This window comes from Diceros bicornis, chromosome 26, assembly GCF_020826845.1.
Source record: "Diceros bicornis minor isolate mBicDic1 chromosome 26, mDicBic1.mat.cur, whole genome shotgun sequence".
Taxonomy (NCBI): domain Eukaryota; kingdom Metazoa; phylum Chordata; class Mammalia; order Perissodactyla; family Rhinocerotidae; genus Diceros; species Diceros bicornis.
Window position 1 is genome coordinate 2,017,957 of NC_080765.1, and position 18,135 is coordinate 2,036,091.

General features: G+C 58.5%; 1 protein-coding gene across 1 annotated transcript in view; it reads right to left on the reverse strand.

Moving 5' to 3' along the window:
* Positions 1–18,135, reverse strand: part of CLIP2 (CAP-Gly domain containing linker protein 2) — a 77,009-nt gene that overhangs the window by 32,488 nt on the left and 26,386 nt on the right. Inside the window, 2 exon segments of the mRNA XM_058568956.1 lie at positions 10,854–10,889; positions 10,891–11,402. Coding sequence (XP_058424939.1) covers positions 10,854–10,889; positions 10,891–11,402 — 548 coding nt within the window.

Sequence of the window (18,135 nt, forward strand, 5' to 3'; positions counted from 1 at the left end):
CACTATGGAGGGCACAGGCTCAGCAGCCAGTGCCTCGGAAGCCGAGTTGGGGAGAAGCCAGTGGGGAGAGGGGCTCGGCCTTCAGGAGAGAAATGTTCATTTAATCCCTTTTCAGCCCAACCTGCCTGAGATTCCCTCATCCAAAGGCTGTCTCTGACCTCAGGAGACTAAGCGTCCGTCCCAGAGGTCTGTTGGACGGACAGGCAGAGGGGAGCAGGAGTGGGGATGGGGACTCTGAAGATGTTTCAATCAATTCTGTTTTTGGCGCGGACACTGGCCCCGTTTCCAGAGGCCACCACGCGGCTGAGCCCCGAGCCTCTGGGGTTGCTGAGGGAACGTGGAACGCTCCTCTGCTCCCCTGCTGCCTGTGGACCCGGCTGCGCTGGTCCAGTGTCAGTGCTGCCGTCTCCTCCCTGCTCTCATTGTCCTCGAGGGTTTAATACCTTTTTTTAAAAAAAAACCCTTCACTGTTGTTCTAGTGCAGGTTCAGGAGAGAATGAAGATAAATATGTTTATCTGAACCTCAACAGGACTTCCTAAACGTGCCCTTCTCTGACATCTCAGAGTATGCCTCAGGTGTGCCTCAGAGGGACCAGCTCCCTAAGGAAAACTCACTCCACTCCCACTGCCTCTCAAGGACGGCCTATGTGCCAGGCAGGCTGAAGACACGGATTCTACACCTCGCCACTCCGAGGAGGGCAGCGTTGCCTGTTCCGGATAAGGAGACGGGGGTTCAGCGTGGTCAGCAAGTGAAAGAGCCCCGCAGGCCTCACTCTGCTGCCTCCTCAGGCCCCGCTGGGCTCAACTGCCAAGGCCCCGCTCACCAGCCCAGGGGGTGCCGCCTCACCCCAGGCCTCAGAGCCTCTGGAGCCTCCCGCCCCTCCCCCTCCTTCAGCTCTAGAGCCAGGCACGGACCCTCAGAGAGGACCCTCAGAGACGGGAGCAAAGCAGAAACCACAGGAAGGTTTCCAGAGGATGGGTCTGGCGCCTGACCCCTGCCCAGGTCCGCACAACCTCGGGACACTCACCTCCCTGAGGCTTCAGAGATTCCAGTGACCCCCCCCCACCAGGAACCCCCACGTGCGCCAGGCGCTGCCCCCCAGAGTGAGGAAAACTGCCCCTTCTCTCTTTATTTTTATTATATTTTAATCTTTTTTTACTTAAAAAAAATTCATGGACTTTATGTTTTAGAGCAGTTCTAGGTTTACAGAAAATTTGAGTGAAAAATACAGAGTTCCCACATATCCCCTCCCCTCCCCTCCAGCTGCCCCTTATCAACACCCCTCCTTAGCGCGGAACATTAGTTACAATGACGAGCCAGGACTGATGCATTATTAACTAAAGCCCAGTTTACACCAGGGCTCCCTCTTGGCAGTGTACGTTCTGTGGGTTTTGGGAGATGCACAAGAACAGGTGTCCACCATCACAGTAACATACAGAGCCGCTGCACTGCCCTAAACCCTCTGTGCTCTGCCCGGTCATCCCTGCCTCCCCCTAAGCCCTGGCAGCCCCTGATCTGTTGACTGTCCCTAAGGTTCTGCCTTCTCCAGAATGTCAACAGTTGGAATCATACAGTATGCAGCCTCTTCAGATCGGCTTCTGTCACTTAGTAATGTGCATTTAAGGTTCCTCCATGTCTTTTCATGTCTTGATATCTCATTTCTTCTCACGCTGAATAATATTCCATTGTCTGGGTGGACCACAGTTTATCTATCCATTCACCTACTGAAGGACATCTTGGTTGCGCCAAGTTTTGGCAGTTATGAATAAAGTTGCTCCAAACATCACGTGCAGGTGTTTGTCTGGACATAAGTTTTTCACCTCCTTCGGGTAAAAACCAAGTAGTGCCATTGCCCAATTGTACGGTAAGGGTATGCTTAGTTTTGTAAGAAACTGCCAGACTGTCTTCCCTGGTGGCTGCACCATTTTGTGTCCCCACCAGCAACGCCTGAGAGTTCCTGTTACTCCACTAGGGGTTTGTCCCCTCATGTCCCCCCGCTGTGTGCCAGGCCCCAGTCTCCCCAGGGTTGAGCCCCCACTCCCTTTCCACCACATGGGGGTGACCTGTGGGCCTGGAGTCCCTCTTGGCCTGGCAAACACCAGCCAGACGCCAGGCCCCACAGAGCAATGGTGGGGGACAGGCCGAGTTCCTGTCTCAGGGACTTTCCTGTGAGGAAGTCAACACTGGTGACTCACTCAAAACAAATGCACATGTCTATTAGCTCAGGGTCCTGCCCCCACAGCGAGAGGACAGGGCCTGGGAGCTGTGCAGCTGTCATAGGGCTGCTGTGAGGGTCCACCGAGGGGCTCCTGTCTGAGGCCTGAGCAGCACCTGCTAGGGCGTTGGGGGGAGTGGGGGCTGGCAGGAAGGAGGCCGGCCAGGAGATGGGCACGTGGCAGCGGCCTTGGGCCATTTTCAGGGAGATGCAGGGACAGAGGCAGGCAGCCCCCTCACTGATGCTCCTTGACAATGTCCTCAGTTGCTGAGCTGCACAGCCAGCGAGGGGCCCTGGGCTCTAGCAGCCTGGGGAGCACCGACGTTGTGCACATGGCACCTCATGCGCTCTCAGGACCACCTGGCAGGGCCGTGAGGCACTCACTCAGCAGGCGGGTTTGAGCATCCCCTTTCCCCAGGCTCTGTGGGCACAGCCGTGTGAACAAAATGGACAAGACCCCTTCTCAGGCAGCTCCCGGTCAGGGCAGGAAGCAGGCAGTAAAGGAGTACATGAATAAATGCTGTGACTCTGGGTGGAGGACAAGGGCTACGGGGAGAATATCGGAGGCCTCCCTCTCGGAGGAGAAACAGTAGCACAGAGGCCTAACGGAAGTGGGACAGTGAGCTGTGGGAAGCCCTGAGGGACAGTGTCCCAGGCAGAGGAATCAGCAGGATGAGGCACAGGAGAGGCCTGGTAGGCGGGAGGAAGGGAAAGAAGGCCATGCGGCCGGGGTGCAGCCAGGGTGGAAGGAGGGAAGTCGGATCATCTGGGGTGGGCCAGCAGATCGCAAGGGTCTGGGGGCCATGAGGAGGCGGGAGCCTCTAGAGTGCTGGGACCTGAGTGGGGGCAGGGAGACCGAGGCGGCAGCGGTCCGGGAGAGGAGCCGCCAGTGGAGGTGGTGGGAGGGCCAGATTTGGGTGCAGTTTGGAGAAGGCCAGAGATCTGCTGATGAACCGCAGTTGGGGAGAGAGCAGCAGCGCTCAAGGCCGACTGCCATGGCCCTGGCCTGGTCAGCTGGAGACACAGGAGTGCCGTTTACTAAGACAGCATGACGGGGGAGCAGGGCGGGGACGGAGCGGGTGACATCAATTGATTTCTGTTTTGGACATGAGTATGGGTTGAACTGTGTCCCCCAAAAAGATATTCTAAAGTCTTGACCCCCCTAGTACTCGTAAATGTGATCTTATTTAAAAAGAGGGTCTTTTAGATGTGATCCAGTTAAGATGAGGTCATTAGGGTGGGCCTAATCCAAGGTGACTGGCGTCCTCGTGAGAAGAGACGCACACACAGGGAAGGAGGCCATGTGAAGAGGCGGCAGAGACTGTGTGATGCAGCCACGAGCCCTAGAGGGCCAGGGATTGCTAGCAAACACCAAGCCCCAAGAGGAAGGCATGGAACAGATTCTTCCCTTGAACCTTCCGAGAGCACGGCCTGCCGACACCGCTGAGTTCAGACTTCTAACCTCCAGAACTGCGACAGAACAAATTTCTGTTGTTTTAAGCCACTGGTTTGTGGTTCCTGTTACAGCAGCCACAGGACACTAACACGCATTACGTGGAGATGTTGGATAAGAGCCTGACAAGGGAGACAGGAGCTCAGGAGAGAGGCCAGGACTGGAGACCCAACAGTGGGCAATGTGATACTCACAGGTGCCCAGAATGCTCTAAGTCATGTGCCTGGATGGTTCTGCCAAGGGAGAGAGCATGGGGAGAGACAAGACGAGGCCGGAGTTCTGACCTGATGTGGAAGAGGAAGGGGAGGCAGTGAGGCTGGGGAGGGAGGAGGCGGCTAGGGGAGTGCGTGGAATCCTAGGAGTGGAGAGCAGAAAGTGCTTCTGGAAGGAGGCAGGGAGACTGATGGCGGCCAACTCTGCTGAGAAGAGAAACAAGACGAGGACTGAGGACTGACCACTGCGTTTGCAATAGAAACGTCCCCGGCGGCCTTGTGGAGAGTGTTTTCCCGGGGCAGAGGGTGATGGGAGACCACGACCACAGGCAGGCCTCTCACTGGGTGCAGCTGAAGGGAGGACAGAGACAGGGGCTACCGCTGGAGGAAGACGTGGGCCAGGGAGGCTTTGTTGTTGTTTTTGTTTCTGGCGAGGAAGACCGGCCCTGGGCTAACATCGGTGCCCATCCTCCTCCACTTTATGTGGGACGCCGCCACAGCATGGCCTGACAAGCGGTGCGTTGGCGCGCATCCGGGATCCGAACCCGGGCCGCCGAAGCACAGCACGCACACTTACCTGCTATGCCACCAGGCCGGCCCCTCAAGAGATTTTTACAAGTCCTGCCGAGTGGGAATATCAGGGCGTTTGAGAGGTGAGGAATCTGAGGCTCAGCGCCCTGCCCAGGGTCACAGGGCTGTCAGGGGTGAAGCTGAGCCCGCCGCCCACCACCCTGCTGCCTCTGCACCGCGCATGGCCCTGCGCGTCTGTGCTCAGCCGAGTGGGGGAGGCTGACCTGGGGACGTGGCAGATGGGGAGAGACCAGCAGAAAGAGAACTCCATCCTTGGCTCTCAGAAGCCATCTGTCTCTCAGATCAGGAGGTTGTTCCCACACCTGACCAGGCCAGCTGCCAAGGGGGCAGCCGGCAGGACACAGCCCTGCAGAGAACCTGCCAGCCCAGCGGGGAAGGGCTGGCTGGTCCGACTGCCTTGTGGGCCGGTCGCCCTGGGTTATCTGCAAGGCAGACTGGCCTCCGCCGCGAGCTTCCAGATGCACCGGGAGAGGGTGCCAGCAGTACAGGCAATTCTCTGGAAGGGTCTCTTGGTCCACCCTCCTCGGAATGCTTCTGTGGCCAGTACGTGCAGACATGAAGGACAGAGACATCACCCAGGCAGAGGTGCTCCATGCAGAGCCTGCTTCAAGGAAGGCCTGTTGGGTGCTTCGGGAGCCCCCTCAGGTCTGTCTCTGCTGCAGAGAGCCCCCAGCCTGAGATGACGCCCTTCCTGGTTCCTGAGGCAGCCACACCCGGTGACTGAGCGAGGCAGGGGCAGAAAGGCCCGGACACTAGGGCTCAACACGGGACCCAGTGCTGGGCAATCTTCCTTCAGAGCTCTCGCAGGCTGACTGAGGCTCTGTCTAGCCCTAGTTGCAGTCTGACTTCTCCCTCTGCCCAATCGTTCACAGATGATAAAATCTTTAATAAACACCTGCACCCCAAACCCCACCTCGGCAACTACTTCTGGAGAACCTGCCACGGCAACCTATTCACCATCTGACGTCTTTGGGGGTCAGAGAGCTCTCTTATCACCCTGCGTTGACATCCATCTCCTTAGGGCTTTGGCCCTGGGGCGCCTCCAGGAGCCATAAGCAACCAGCCCGGCCTCTTCCTTTCTGAGACAGCCTTCGCTATTCCTCAATAATCATACCCTATCCTGTCAACTGTAGCGGACCAAGACGTTTCCAGTCCCCTACGTGGACTGCTGGGCACACTGGGGTGGGGGATTCAGGGGACACTCCAGGGCTGGTAGGTAGAAGCCCAGAGCCCCAGTCTTGCCCGTGACCTGCTGTGTGACCCTGGGCAAGTGCTCACCCTCTCTGAGCCTCACTGGTCTCACCTGCACAATGAACAGTTAGGGCCCGGTGGGTGGTGGTCTCTGACATAGCAGGCCTGTCTGGGAGTCTGGATCAGCTCTCACTGGTCGATGGCCCTCAGGTGGGGTTGCCTTCCCGGCCCCTCCCCTCTGTCACTAGGTCTCTACCTGCCCTCTCTACATGGTCAGTCTCGGTTCCTGCTGCTCTGTAATTCCAACCTGGCAGGTCTTTCCTCTTTCATGACCCAAATCCTAAACCGGTGGCTTCCTGGCTGGCTCCTGAGTCTGCCACACCAGGCCCCACTGCCTCTGAAGCCAACTTCCCTAAAACCCATGCAGACAGACCCGCCTCCTGGGACGGACTTTCAGGACCACACCTTGGGGCTCCTGCAGGCCCCAGGGGGACACACACAGCAGCTCTCCACATCTCAGGCCAGTGTGGCAGCCAAGTGCCCTCCACCTGCTCCCCAGGCCTGGGAGGCACCCAGGACCAAAGGGGGCGGTGGGCTTCCCCAGGCAAAAGAAAATGGAGAAGTGGCCTGGGGTGCCAGGGTCCTACCAACCTGGGCCACCAGGCCTGGGTCTGTCTCAGCCCTGTGAGGCATGTTCTAAAACGGCTGTGTGACCTTGGACAAGTCACTTCACCTCTCTGCTCCCGCCCCCACCCCAGACACCCAGGACCCTTGAATGCTCATCCCCCAAACCCACCTGGCTTTGAGAGCTGGGTGCGGGGGGAGAGTTTAGAAAAGGAAATCAAGGCGGAAAAGAGCGGCTCTTGCCGCTCTTCACTGCTGCATCTCAGGCACGAGCCAGAAAGGTTACGAGTGTGTACTGGGGCGGAGAGGGGCGGAGGCAGGAAAGGACAAAGGTGTGGTGACTGTGGGCCCAGCTCAGCCGCTTCCAGGCTGGGGGCTGCAGGAGGATCCGGTCTCCGAGTCTCAGGCCTCACTCTGTAGAGTGCAATAACGCCCCTCTGCTTTGAGGGCGGCTGTGAGAGTGAGGAGGGCCGCCCACCCCGCGAATCCTGCCAGCCTGGCTCCGGCGGGCGCGTGACAAACTCCCCTGATTTAAATAACACTATTCCGGAAGGTGAGGCAGGCTTTTTCCTGCGGTTGCCAGGTCTCCCTCTCACCCCCCCCAGGGACCCTAGGGGCTGAAGCGGAACGGATTCTGTGTGTAGAGCTCTTGGCACAGGGCTCTGTTCACAGCAAGTGCTCGACTACTGGAAGCCAAGGACATGCAGGCCCTCGAGAGCCACTGTGCGATCTCAGGGAGGCGCCCTGAGCCCTCACCCGCCTGGGACCCCCATGGTGAAGGAGAAGGCCCACCCCTCACGGACTTTAATGCCCACACTTCACAGAGCTTTCTTGGAGCCATGCCCTTTCTATACGCTCTACACACAAGGCAGGTGACCTGTTATCCCCATTTTACAGGTGGAGAAACTGAGGCACAGAGAGGATCAATAACTTGCCCGTGATCAGTCAGCTAGTACACGGACCTCATGGGGTGGTGTCGAAGCCCAGATGAACCCAGATCCAGAGATAACTTTGAAGAGCAGTGTAACGTAATGAACAGAAACACTGCTGGCGCCTCTGGCCCAGGTCAGAATTGGGCTTGTGGCTGGTGAAGCTCAGGCCTCAGGGTCCTTCAGTGGCACCAGCCTCTTCCGAGGCCCTGACAATGCATTCATGAGATCGATCACATGATTTGTAAAATTTGCAAAAACGATATTTTCTTATATTGTTTTTCCTCGAGTTCCCCATCCTCAAACTGCAGAAGTTCAGGCCTCGACACTCACCCACATCCAGGATATAATATTTCATAGCGGGGTGGGAGAGGATGTGACGTGGCAGCTGTTTGCAGCAGGCACGGGGGAAGCAGCAAGCACCGGGCTTGGCCGAGCCAGCGGATCCTGGTAGCGTGCAGCGGACCAGGCTGGAGGACTAACCCAAGGGAGCTGCCGACTAGGGGGTGGGGGGGCATGTGGGGCTCGATCCTCATGGTAGAAGCAAACCTCTCGTTCAAACTCCTCTCCCCCACCCATGATCAGAGGATGTCCCGTTTCCAGGGCGGTCTCCGTTGATAAGTAAAGGCATGAATGGCCCACCACCTACTGGCTGTGTGACCCTGGGCAGGCTGTTCTCCAGGGCTGAGCCCAGTTTCCTCATCTGTAAAATGCGGGAATAACCCCCACCTTGTAAGTGGGAGGACCCAAGGAGATAAGACGCAGAAGGTGCTGGGCACAGTGTCCAGGGCGGGGTACACCCCCAAGAGAACGGTGTTTCAGAGTGAAGGATGGAACCCTCGTGGGCTGGGAAATCAGGGGGCCATCTGCTCTGGCCGCTGCCAGCCCTGCTGCAGGGCTGGGGCCTGGCGGAGACCTCCAGAGCAGTGCTCACCCGTGCCCGCTTGAGAGCCCCTGCCCTGCACGTCTCGCTCCCACACCCGAAGCGGGAGAGGTGCGAGGGGAGCTCCAGGCAGGAGCAACTGGCTTACACCCCCCGCTCCCCCAGCCGCGGCTGGTCAGTAACCCTGAGAGCCTCCACTTCCCGTCCCTAAGTGGGCACAGTCCCCACCCAGGACACTCACCTCACACTACCCAGGCCTCGCCCAGCAAAGCCCTTCGTAACTATGAAGCATTTTCACGTCCCCCAGCTTCCTCAGTGCTCCCAGCAAAGCACCACCAGGGTGCCACCTGTGCCCGTTTTGCTGAACGGACAGATGACAAATGAATGAATGAATGGGGATGAGGATGAGGCCCAGTTAAATGACTCGCCCAGCATCACAGAGCTAGGAAGTAGCAGAAATGGCACAAGCCTGGGCCTGATTTTCTTGCAGTGGCCATGGCCAGCGGGTGCCCTCGGACCCCGGGCAACCCCCAGGACAGCTGAGCAAGACTGCAAGCCAGCTCGCCGGGTCCTGCGAGCAGGGGGGACTTTCCCAGGGGACCACGGCAGGAAGAGCAGAGCAACGGCTTCCTGCACAGGAAGACACAGGGGTCCCACCAGTCCAGCCTCCCTCCCCGGTGCTGCCACAGCAGCCCCCACACCCCCTGCTCCACTCCTGCCCCCTCCCATCCTGCCCCACCAAGCAGCAAGCAAGATATCCGCAGCTCCCTCTGCAGTGAGAGCAAAGCCCCCTCCACCCCGGGCCCACCCGTGGGGTCGGCCCCCACCAGCCTCTCAGCTGCAGTCCTGCCCCGGCTCCCTGCTACCTGCTCTTCTCTCTCTAGTCTCTCCAGCCACGGCCTCTGTCTGTGCGACTCTCCCGCCCCACGTCACCTGGTCAGGCCAACTCCCAGTCTCAGCCCCAACACTGTTCCCTAGGGACACCCTCCCACCGGGTCAAGCCTCTGCTACAGGCTCTCGAAGCACCATGTGTTGTTTCTCCGCAGCACTTACCAGAGTTTATAAGGAAACACCGACGTCCGCCACTGCATGGATCACAGTCTCTCCCCTCTAGACTGTAGCTGATGGGGGGCAGGGACCAAGTCTGGCCACGCCCACCACCAGAACACCCTGAGGAAGTTCCGTCCATGGGCAACCAGGCTGGCAAACTTGCCCCTGGGTGGGCAGAGCCCTAGAGAGACCACCAGGGCAGGAGAGGCATGTGGTTTCGTGACAGGGAGGCTTCAGGGCTGGTTTGAATCTTGGTCCTCTTCTGTCACCTCAGACAAGTTCTTAAGCTTCTCTGAGCCTCAGTTTCCCCATCCGTAAAGTGGAGATGATAAAATTACCTCACAGTGTGGGCTTGGGGATTCAGCGGGGCAATGGGTGTCAACATCTCCTCTCTCCCCACCCGAAATACTCTTCCCAGAAGCCTCCAGGAGAAACGCTGGCCCTGCAAGCAGGGACAGAGGACCCCAGGCAGCGATACCCTCCTGGCCCCATGCTGGGACCCCCAGAGCCCCCTGACCCTTCCCCACTCAGCCTCGAAGCTCCAGGCATGTGCTCCCCACCTTGCAGTGGGAATTCCCCCTCTCCCAGGGAAGCCTCCTGACCTGAACACAAGGACCGCCCCACCAACTGACCACCTCCTGTGGCTCCTGCACCCCAGGCCCACCAGCCGCAGGCACTGCCCTTGTGTTGTGTTTCCCCTTCCCAACACTGTGGTGTCCCAACCGGGCCACCCGGGCTGCACAGCAGGATATGACCCCACCCTAACCTGCCACCCCAGCCCAGGTCTGGCCCACAGTCGGTGCTGGGAAAAGGCTACTGCGTTCAGACCACAGAAGGAGGAATGCAGACGCTGAAGAACTTGGGGGCCACTGCCCACTTCCAACTTGGCCCCAAGAGCTGGGACCACCAGAGAAGAGGGTCCCTGGCAGGAAGATTCAGCTGAAGGTCCCTGTGGCTCCAGTGACACAATTCTCTCCTCCACAGCAACAGCGATCACTCTGCGCTACAGCTGATAAGATGTCTCAATCACCCAACCCCGGGCCAGGGGCCTTGAGCACTCTGGTCCCTGGTCTTTTCCAGTATAGGCCTGGTGCATTCACACTGGTGGCTGATCAATGGATAACATCAATAACAGCTAACATTTATGGGGCGCTTACTAAGTCTCAGGCTCTGTCCAACAGCATTACATGCATTCACGCATTTCAACCTACGATGTATGTACTATTAAAATTCCTCCTTTTTTTGGTGAGAGAGATCAGCCCTGAGCTAACATCTGATGCCAATCCTCCTCTTTTTGCCAAGGAAGATTGGCCCTGGGCTAACATCCATGCCCATCTTCCTCTACTTTATATGGGACGCCGCCACAGCATGGCCTGACAAGCGGTGCGTCGGTCCACGCCCAGGATCCGAACCTGCGAACCCCAGGCCACCGCAGCGGAGCATCCACTAAGCCACTGGGCCAGCACCCAAAATTCCCATTTCATAGATGGGAACACTGAGGCCCAGAAAGGTTAAGACACTCACCTAGGATCACACAGCCTCAGTCTCCAGAGTCCTTTACTTGACTCCCTGGCCACTCTGTGTGGTGCTGCTGAGAAGTGGTGCTCCAGCCTGGACCCAGCCCAAGGCCCTTGAGTCCCCTCCCTGCCCAGCCCCCGGTCCAGCTTGCCCACAAGGGGTGGAGCGGTCAGGGGAAGAACTCACCAGCACGCGGTCTCCCAGGCGCAGGTCCTTGTCACCCCCGCTTCACAGAGCCACTGTCGGAGAGGTTGGAGCCCGACTCGTTGCCTGTCTTGACGGAGCTGTTGAGGATGCTTTCCCGCAGGGGAACCACGCGGCTGCCGAGCGGTGGCGTGGCTGTGCCTGAGTGCAGCGACAGGTTCTGGGCGGTCAGCGACTCTGCCGAGTGGGCGTCGCTGCCCGAGCCCTCGGCCGTGGGCTGCCGGGTCAGCTTGGAGGGCCGCGTGAAGATGCCCTGCAGGGCCGGGCACTCGAAGTAGCGCAGGCCGCCCACGGCGCCGTCGTTCTTGCCCACCGGCTCGTCCAGCACCACGCCCGCCCACTGGCCCGGCGCGAACTGCGTCTCACCCAGGAAGCGCACCACGCCCGGCTTCACGCCGTTCACCCACACCCGCTCGCCCACCACGAAGTCCCCCAGGAAATCGTCGCCCACCTCAGCCGCCTTCGTGCCGGGCTTCTCGGGGGTGGCGGCTGCAGAGGAGGGGCCCGAGGCCTGCTTGTGCAGGGGGGAGCCTGTGGGGTGAGGAGAGAGGCAGCAATTAGGGTTCGAGCGGGAGCTGGACCCTCGGAGGCCCATGCCGGCTAACTGACGGGGAAACTGAGGCAGGCGTGCAGCCTGGGCAACTCTCATGCCTCTTGGGCCTTGGGCATCCCTAGGTCTCTCGATACTCTTCCAACCTCTCTGGAAGATTCTAAGGATTAAAAGCTCAGGAAAGTGCTTCCTCAGATGCAACAGCTTTCCACTGCTCAGGGTCACTCAAATCAAGAGACAGGAACAAACCCATTCTCGAGGGTTATGAGCTGCCACCTTCTCACCCCAGCGGTCTCAGCCCCCAGCTGTTAACCTGAGACCACCCACAGCCCCTCTGTGGGACTCAGATCTTGTCAGAGGGGTCTCTGTGCCCCCACCCTCTTCCCCAGACAGCTCTGGGCCCCACAGAAGGCTCCTAACCTATTCCTTGACAGCTGGCCACAGCCCAACATCGTGGGGCAAGGAAGGAGACAGGAAAAACCCTCTTACTCCACTCCTGAGCCTCCCCTTCCCCCCTTCCCCTCTCCCAGTTGCAGCAGAAGCCTCAAGGCTACACAGACCAGGAAAAGTGGGAGGGAAGTGGAAGAAAGCATGGAGCCTCATTCCCGGGACTGAACTCCTGGAGCTCTGGCCTCACCTGGGTCCCCTGACTCAGCCCCTCCTTACAGGAAGAATGACCCCGAGGCTCATAGAGGCAAGGGACTTGCTCAAGGCCACATGGCAGAAATGAGACTCAGACTCTGGGAGGGGCCTGCCTCCCCGGCCTGGGCTCCGATACACTCCCGTCCCAGAAAAGGAAGGGAAGGGAAGCAACCTGCTCCAGCCACTCACAGCGCGACAAAGCAGGGCTCGGACCCACCACGCTCTGTGTGCGTCCAGCTCCTGGGCCCACACGGGGCCTCCTGTGCAGGCGGGTGCTCAGGAAGCCCACCGTTTGCACCTCAAGGTCTGAAGGCTGCCCCTGCTTCCTGCCAGAGCAGGCACGGCGCAGCGCAAGTCGGGCCCGGCCCCCCTCCCCCAGAGGCCGCCGGCCTGTGAAACCCGATGGGCCAGGAAGCAAGCAGACGCCGCCACACCCCCGTCAGAGGTGCCTGTTTCTGGGCCCTTCCACGGGCAGCCAGAGGAGGGGCCACACGGCAGCGACTCCCACCAGCACCCTCCTTTCACCCCAGGCCGAGAAACCCTGGGCCCCAGGCCTGGCTGGGTGCTGTCTCAGGGCTGGAAGCCGGCTCTTAGGGACAGGGAAGAAGCACGAGCCAAAGGCCCACCACACAGGACCAAGTGCGCGGCCGCTGTGGTGGGAGAGCACGTGGCCACCCAGGCCCTGGGCAGCGACGGGCTCCTGAGCAGGGGGAAGGAGCCCCTCTGCCCTCAGAGCCGGGCTCCCCGGGCGATCACGGAACTCAGCTGCTGGACCTGATTACCAGCATAGCCATCAGCCCCGTCCACCGGTGCTCTGCAGCGGGTCTCGGCCCACCCGCAGTTCATCCTGTGGCGTGGGTTTTGTTCTCCCCACTTCACAGAGGAGGAAACCGGGGCTCGGAGACATCAGGGGCTTTATCTAGCTCCCAGGTAGCAGGGCCGAGCTCCAGCCAAAGGCCTCCAGCCCTTGATGCCGACACTCGCACTCACCCAACAAATGTGTATCGAGTCCCTGCCAGGCCAAACCCCAAACTACAACACCCCAAATCTTAGACTCCCGTGAATAGACCTGTTACCCAGAATCTGGCCAAACCCTATAGCCCCCTACAAGCAGGGAACAATCTCATCTTTTACTCCTTCTTGCATAGGGACGTCCCCTTCCTTTTCCTGTTTAGAGAAGAACCCTGTGTGGGATCCCGGCTGGGCGGCCCCCAAAGTTCTCTTCCACCACCGAGGTCCCATGAGGCGGAGGCCATAGTGGCTGAGAGGAGGCCCTGAAGCCCCCCAGACAAGCACTCCCAGCCCCACCTGGGTCTCCTCATGGGCAGCTCTGTCCCGGGGCTGTGTGTGACGACAGGCCAGTGCCTGCCCACACAAGAGCAAGGTGAGTGGGCCAGCCCCGTGGCTTAGTGGTTAAGTGCGCGTGCTCCACTGCTGGCGGCCCGGGTTCGGATCCCGGGCGCGCACCGACGCACCGCTTCTCCGGCCATGCTGAGGCCGCGTCCCACATACAGCAACTAGAAGGATATGCAACTATGACATACAACTATCTACTGGGCTTTGGGGGAAAAAATAAATAAATAAAAATTTAAAAAAAAAAAAAAAAGAGCAAGGTGAGTGGGGACTATGGCTACTTTGATGAGAACGATCTATACTCACACTAAGGGATTAGAAACAATTAAAAAACAAAAGGCCCAGGAGGCCGAAGAAGGGCTTCCAGGCAGATGCTGGTGACCTTGGGCAAGTGGCCTTTTTTTTTTTTTTTTGTGAGGAAGATCAGCCGTGAGCTAACATCCGATCCCAATCCTCCTGTGTTTTTTTAGCTGAGGAAGATTGGCCCTGGGCTAACATCCGTGCCCATCTTCCTCTACTTTATATGGGACGCTGCCACAGCATGGCCTGACAAGCGGTGCACTGGTGCGCGCCTGGGATCCTAACCTGTGAACCCCAGGCCACTGCAGCGGAGCGCACGCAGTTAACCACTGCACCATCGGGCCGGCCCCTGGGCAAGTGGCTTTACCCGAGTGAACCAGGGGAGGGCTGGGGGGCTACAGTTGATATAAATCACCAAGTGTCGGTTGGCTCACAAAGACCCCATCCTGCTAGTTCCCTGCACCCAGGTGAGCTCCTGGGACCCTCAGTCCTGACCCAGGACAATCCCGCATTACAAGGAGCTTCTGCTGGGATCTGGGGACCCCACAGACTTCCCCACTGCGCTCTCCCGCTCATCGGGCCAGGCGGGCCCCTTCCTTAGAGAAAGCTGCTCCGAGAAGCAGCTATAGGGGGAGGAAGCCACAAATGAGACGGTGCCCCAGCCTCCGCCCCCCTGAAGCACGTCACCCCGCCCAAGGAGGCTGCGGGTCCAGCCAACAACAGGTGTCGAGGTTACCACTATGAAAATAGCAGCTACCGGGGCCGGCCCGGTGGCGCAAGCGGTTAGGCGCGCGCACTCTGCTGCGGCGGCCCAGGATTCGCCAGTTCGGATCCCGGGAGCGCACTGATGCATTGCTTGTCAGGCCATGCTGTGGCAGCGTCCCACATGAAGTGGAGGAAGATGGGCACGGACGTTAGCCCAGGGCCAGTCTTCCTCAGCAAAAAAAGAGGAGGATTGGCAGATGTCAGCTCAGGGCTGATCTCCTCACACACAAAAAAAGAAAATAGCAGCTACCATTTCTGAAGCGCCGACTGCGTGCCCCCAGTGGACTGGGAACTTCCTATACGTCATATTCTCATTTTGAGATTAGGAAACAAAGGTGACAAAACTTGCCCGAAGTCACCCAGACAGGAGTCGGGCGCCACCCTCCCTCTTGCCAGCTCCCCCACAAGGCACTCCCGTAGGGGACTCCCTTCCCAAGTGTGTTTCTAGAACACGCTCCTGTGCTTACCTGTCCTCTCTGCTCAGAGCGCAGAGCAGGGTCCCAGGTCGAGGGGACCCAGGGTGGCTATTCTTGGCAAGAAGCTGCCCACTCAGCTGTCCCCATCCCCAGCTGTCCCGGCCCAGGCAGACCCTCAGGTAATCTCCCTTCTCCCCACCCCGCCCCTTCCAGGGATCACAGGCCCAGGGACCAGTTGTTTCAACAGCTGCTAAAATCCAGGTCATAAGCCTGTGGCAACCACACTCGGGTGTTTCGCTTCATTCTCCCCTTTGGCCCCCGGCTGCCCCACAGGCACAAACCCTCATCAAATTCCCCACGCACCCTGGAAGCTTTCCTGCCAGAGCCTGGAAAGGCAGGGAAAACCCCGACAGAGCCCCCTTCCCTCCACGGAGGCTTAGCAACACACGGCTAGGCCTGGCCAAGCCCCTTCCCGTATCTGGGCATCAGTTTCCCCATAAGACAACAAAGGGCGAGGTCACACTGATGTTCCCGGGGCCCCCTCTTCTCCCAGAGGAGCTGGCACTGCAGCCAAGGCTGCACCACGCCTCGCACTCTGGAAGCTCCCTGAAGGCAGGGCCTGGCCTCCCCGCCCACCAGTTCCCACATGGGCAGCAGTGGCTTAGTAAAGCCCTAAGAAAGCAACGGGCAGCAACAGACTCAAACCCCACGCAAGCAGCTGGTCCTTTCCCCAGACACCAGGCACGAGGGAAGTGACTGCCAGTTTCAAGTTCCAAGCAGAACTGTGATGACAGGGCTAGAGGACGCGGTGTGGAGCGGCAGACCCGGCAGCCTGGTCCCACAGTGGGGGGCTCCACGGGGTGCCCCGATGAGAACGCATCCTCTCCTCTTTCTGCCAGGACTTCGGTCTCGTCCGCCCCGCCTGGGGAAGCGGCGACAGCCTTTATCACACCTGCCGAATCTCAGCCACCAGGGACCCCATCACGGAGCACCCAGTGTCAGATGCTGGGGACAAAGGGCGTGGCCAAATGAGGGTCCAGCAAAGGGAGGACAACAGGACTACAGCTACAACTCGGCTGGCCACCTGCCTGACTGAAGAAGGACTGTGGGGGCCTGGCTTGGGGACTGAAGGCTCCCTGTGGACGGGGGTAGGAGCACCTCCCAGAACCTCTGCCCCAGGCAGTCACCTGCTCAATCCCTCGCCTCCTCAGAGAAGCCCTCCCTGACTGCTTCATCTAAAAGCCAGCCCACCACACGGCCCCCACCTCCTCTATTCTTCCAGAGATTCAGGTCCTATCTTCACCTCCGTATGTCTGTCTCCCGGACTTGAACAGAGGCTCAGGAGGGACTTGGCTTCCTCTCTAGTGCCAAGTCCGGTGCCAGGCAGCAGGCCGTCAGCGCAAGCTGAGCTGCGCGGCTCACTCAGAGCCGGGTCCCACTCCCAGCAGTTGGAGCCTCTGTGCTGGTGCAGGGCATCCTCACCACAGGGACTGGTTCCCACGCCTTCAGTCAAGGAAACTGCAGCTCCCTCCAGGCTGCTCTTGGTTCCCCTGGTCTCCCTTCCACCTTTGCACCTCCAGAGCCCTCCGGTTAGTCCCACATCTTAGAGGAAAGCTAGGAACCCTCTTCTTTTAGAACAAACCTCCAGTCCCCTTTCTTCTCCTCTGGGACCCGCCTCCCCACCACCTCTCCCCTCTCCCGGCACTGGCACTGGCTGTTGGACAGAGCCCACGTGTGGCGGGAACACCGCCGCCCACAAAACAGCAGCTTCCCCACTGCCCCGCACCCCTCCCACTGTCACCCTGTCCTTCCCAGCAAGCCAGTTTTCCTCCCTCCATTTAAATGTTTATTACACAGATCATTCATGTCCACTGCAGAAAAATTAGAAAGCAGAGTTACTGATTTTTTAAAAAATTGAAGCACCTACAGTTCCATCATATAAACATACTCACAGTTAACATCTCAGTGTATGTTTCTGCAGGCTCTACCCTGCGCACATACATGCATATATATACCATGTACTTAAGAATCAAAAACACAAGCGGGGCCGTATTCAGATGTAACTTGGTCCTCTGCACCTCTCACGGTGGACACCTCTCCACCTAGCAGCGTCTAGAAGGAAGTGGCTCCACGTGCTGACTTCTGGGCCCTCTCTGGCCCTCGGCTCCTGACCTCTGCTGCTGTGCCCTGGCCTCCTCGAGGCACTGCAGTGGCCCCTCCCGGCCTTGTGGGGCCTGGCCATGCTGTCCACCCTCCTCTCGAGGCTCCGGTGACAGGACGGGGCCTCTCTGCCTCCTCCACCCTGCTCGTCCTCCCCAGGGGGGCCGTCTCCGTCCACTCCACTCTCCACCCGCGTGTTCTGGCTGGTGGTGAGCTGGTAAAGGCTTAACAACTAGCTCTCTAGGAGAAAAAAATGGCCCTGATTTGTAGCATTTGCCAATTTCCATGGTGTAATTTCTCCGGCCATCAATTTCAAGCTACCACCATGATCTGCTGAACAGGGAGCTGGGAAGACTACCTGTAGTATTTCCACCATAGAGTAAATAACCTCAAAACGCAGTTACTATAAAATCTTACTAGCAGTCAATAGTGGGATTTTATCAGTAGTAAAACAGTAGAAGTATTAGTGGTATAAACACTAGAAGGATTTCTAGAAGTCATGAGTTTTGAATATTTATCACCTATGTCTTTAATAGAATTTATTTAATTTTAAGTTCATACAATCTGATTTTTTAAATAATGGCTGTTTAACATCTGGCTTGCAAAATTCCTGACAAGTTCACACTTGGTTCTTGTGAGCCAGTGTGGGCCGGTGCCAGCACACCACGGGTCCTCTCCCAGCCCACGCCCTGGACTGTGGCCCACTGACACCCACTTAAGTTCCCTACAGACGCCACGAAGGAGACAGGAAGCGGAGACAGAGAAGCACCAAGTCTCGACCTGTCTCCAACACAGGGAGCGGGCGGGGAGGGAGCAGGAGGCAGGAAAAATGTCCTTCTCTGGTCAGTGCCTGGGGAACCCTGACCTTCACTGTGTCCCCTGTAATCTAACCCTCTCCCGAAGCTTTAGCTACTGCTTATGTGCTGCCACATTTCTGCTTTTTAAAAGACACTAATAAATTCTCCTCGTAAAAGATCCAAACGACACAGGAAGACAGAATGAAATTGGACTCCAATTGTTCTCTCCAGTACAGATCCCTTCCCTGGCCACCAGACCTGCCCCTCCAGCAGCTGCCTCC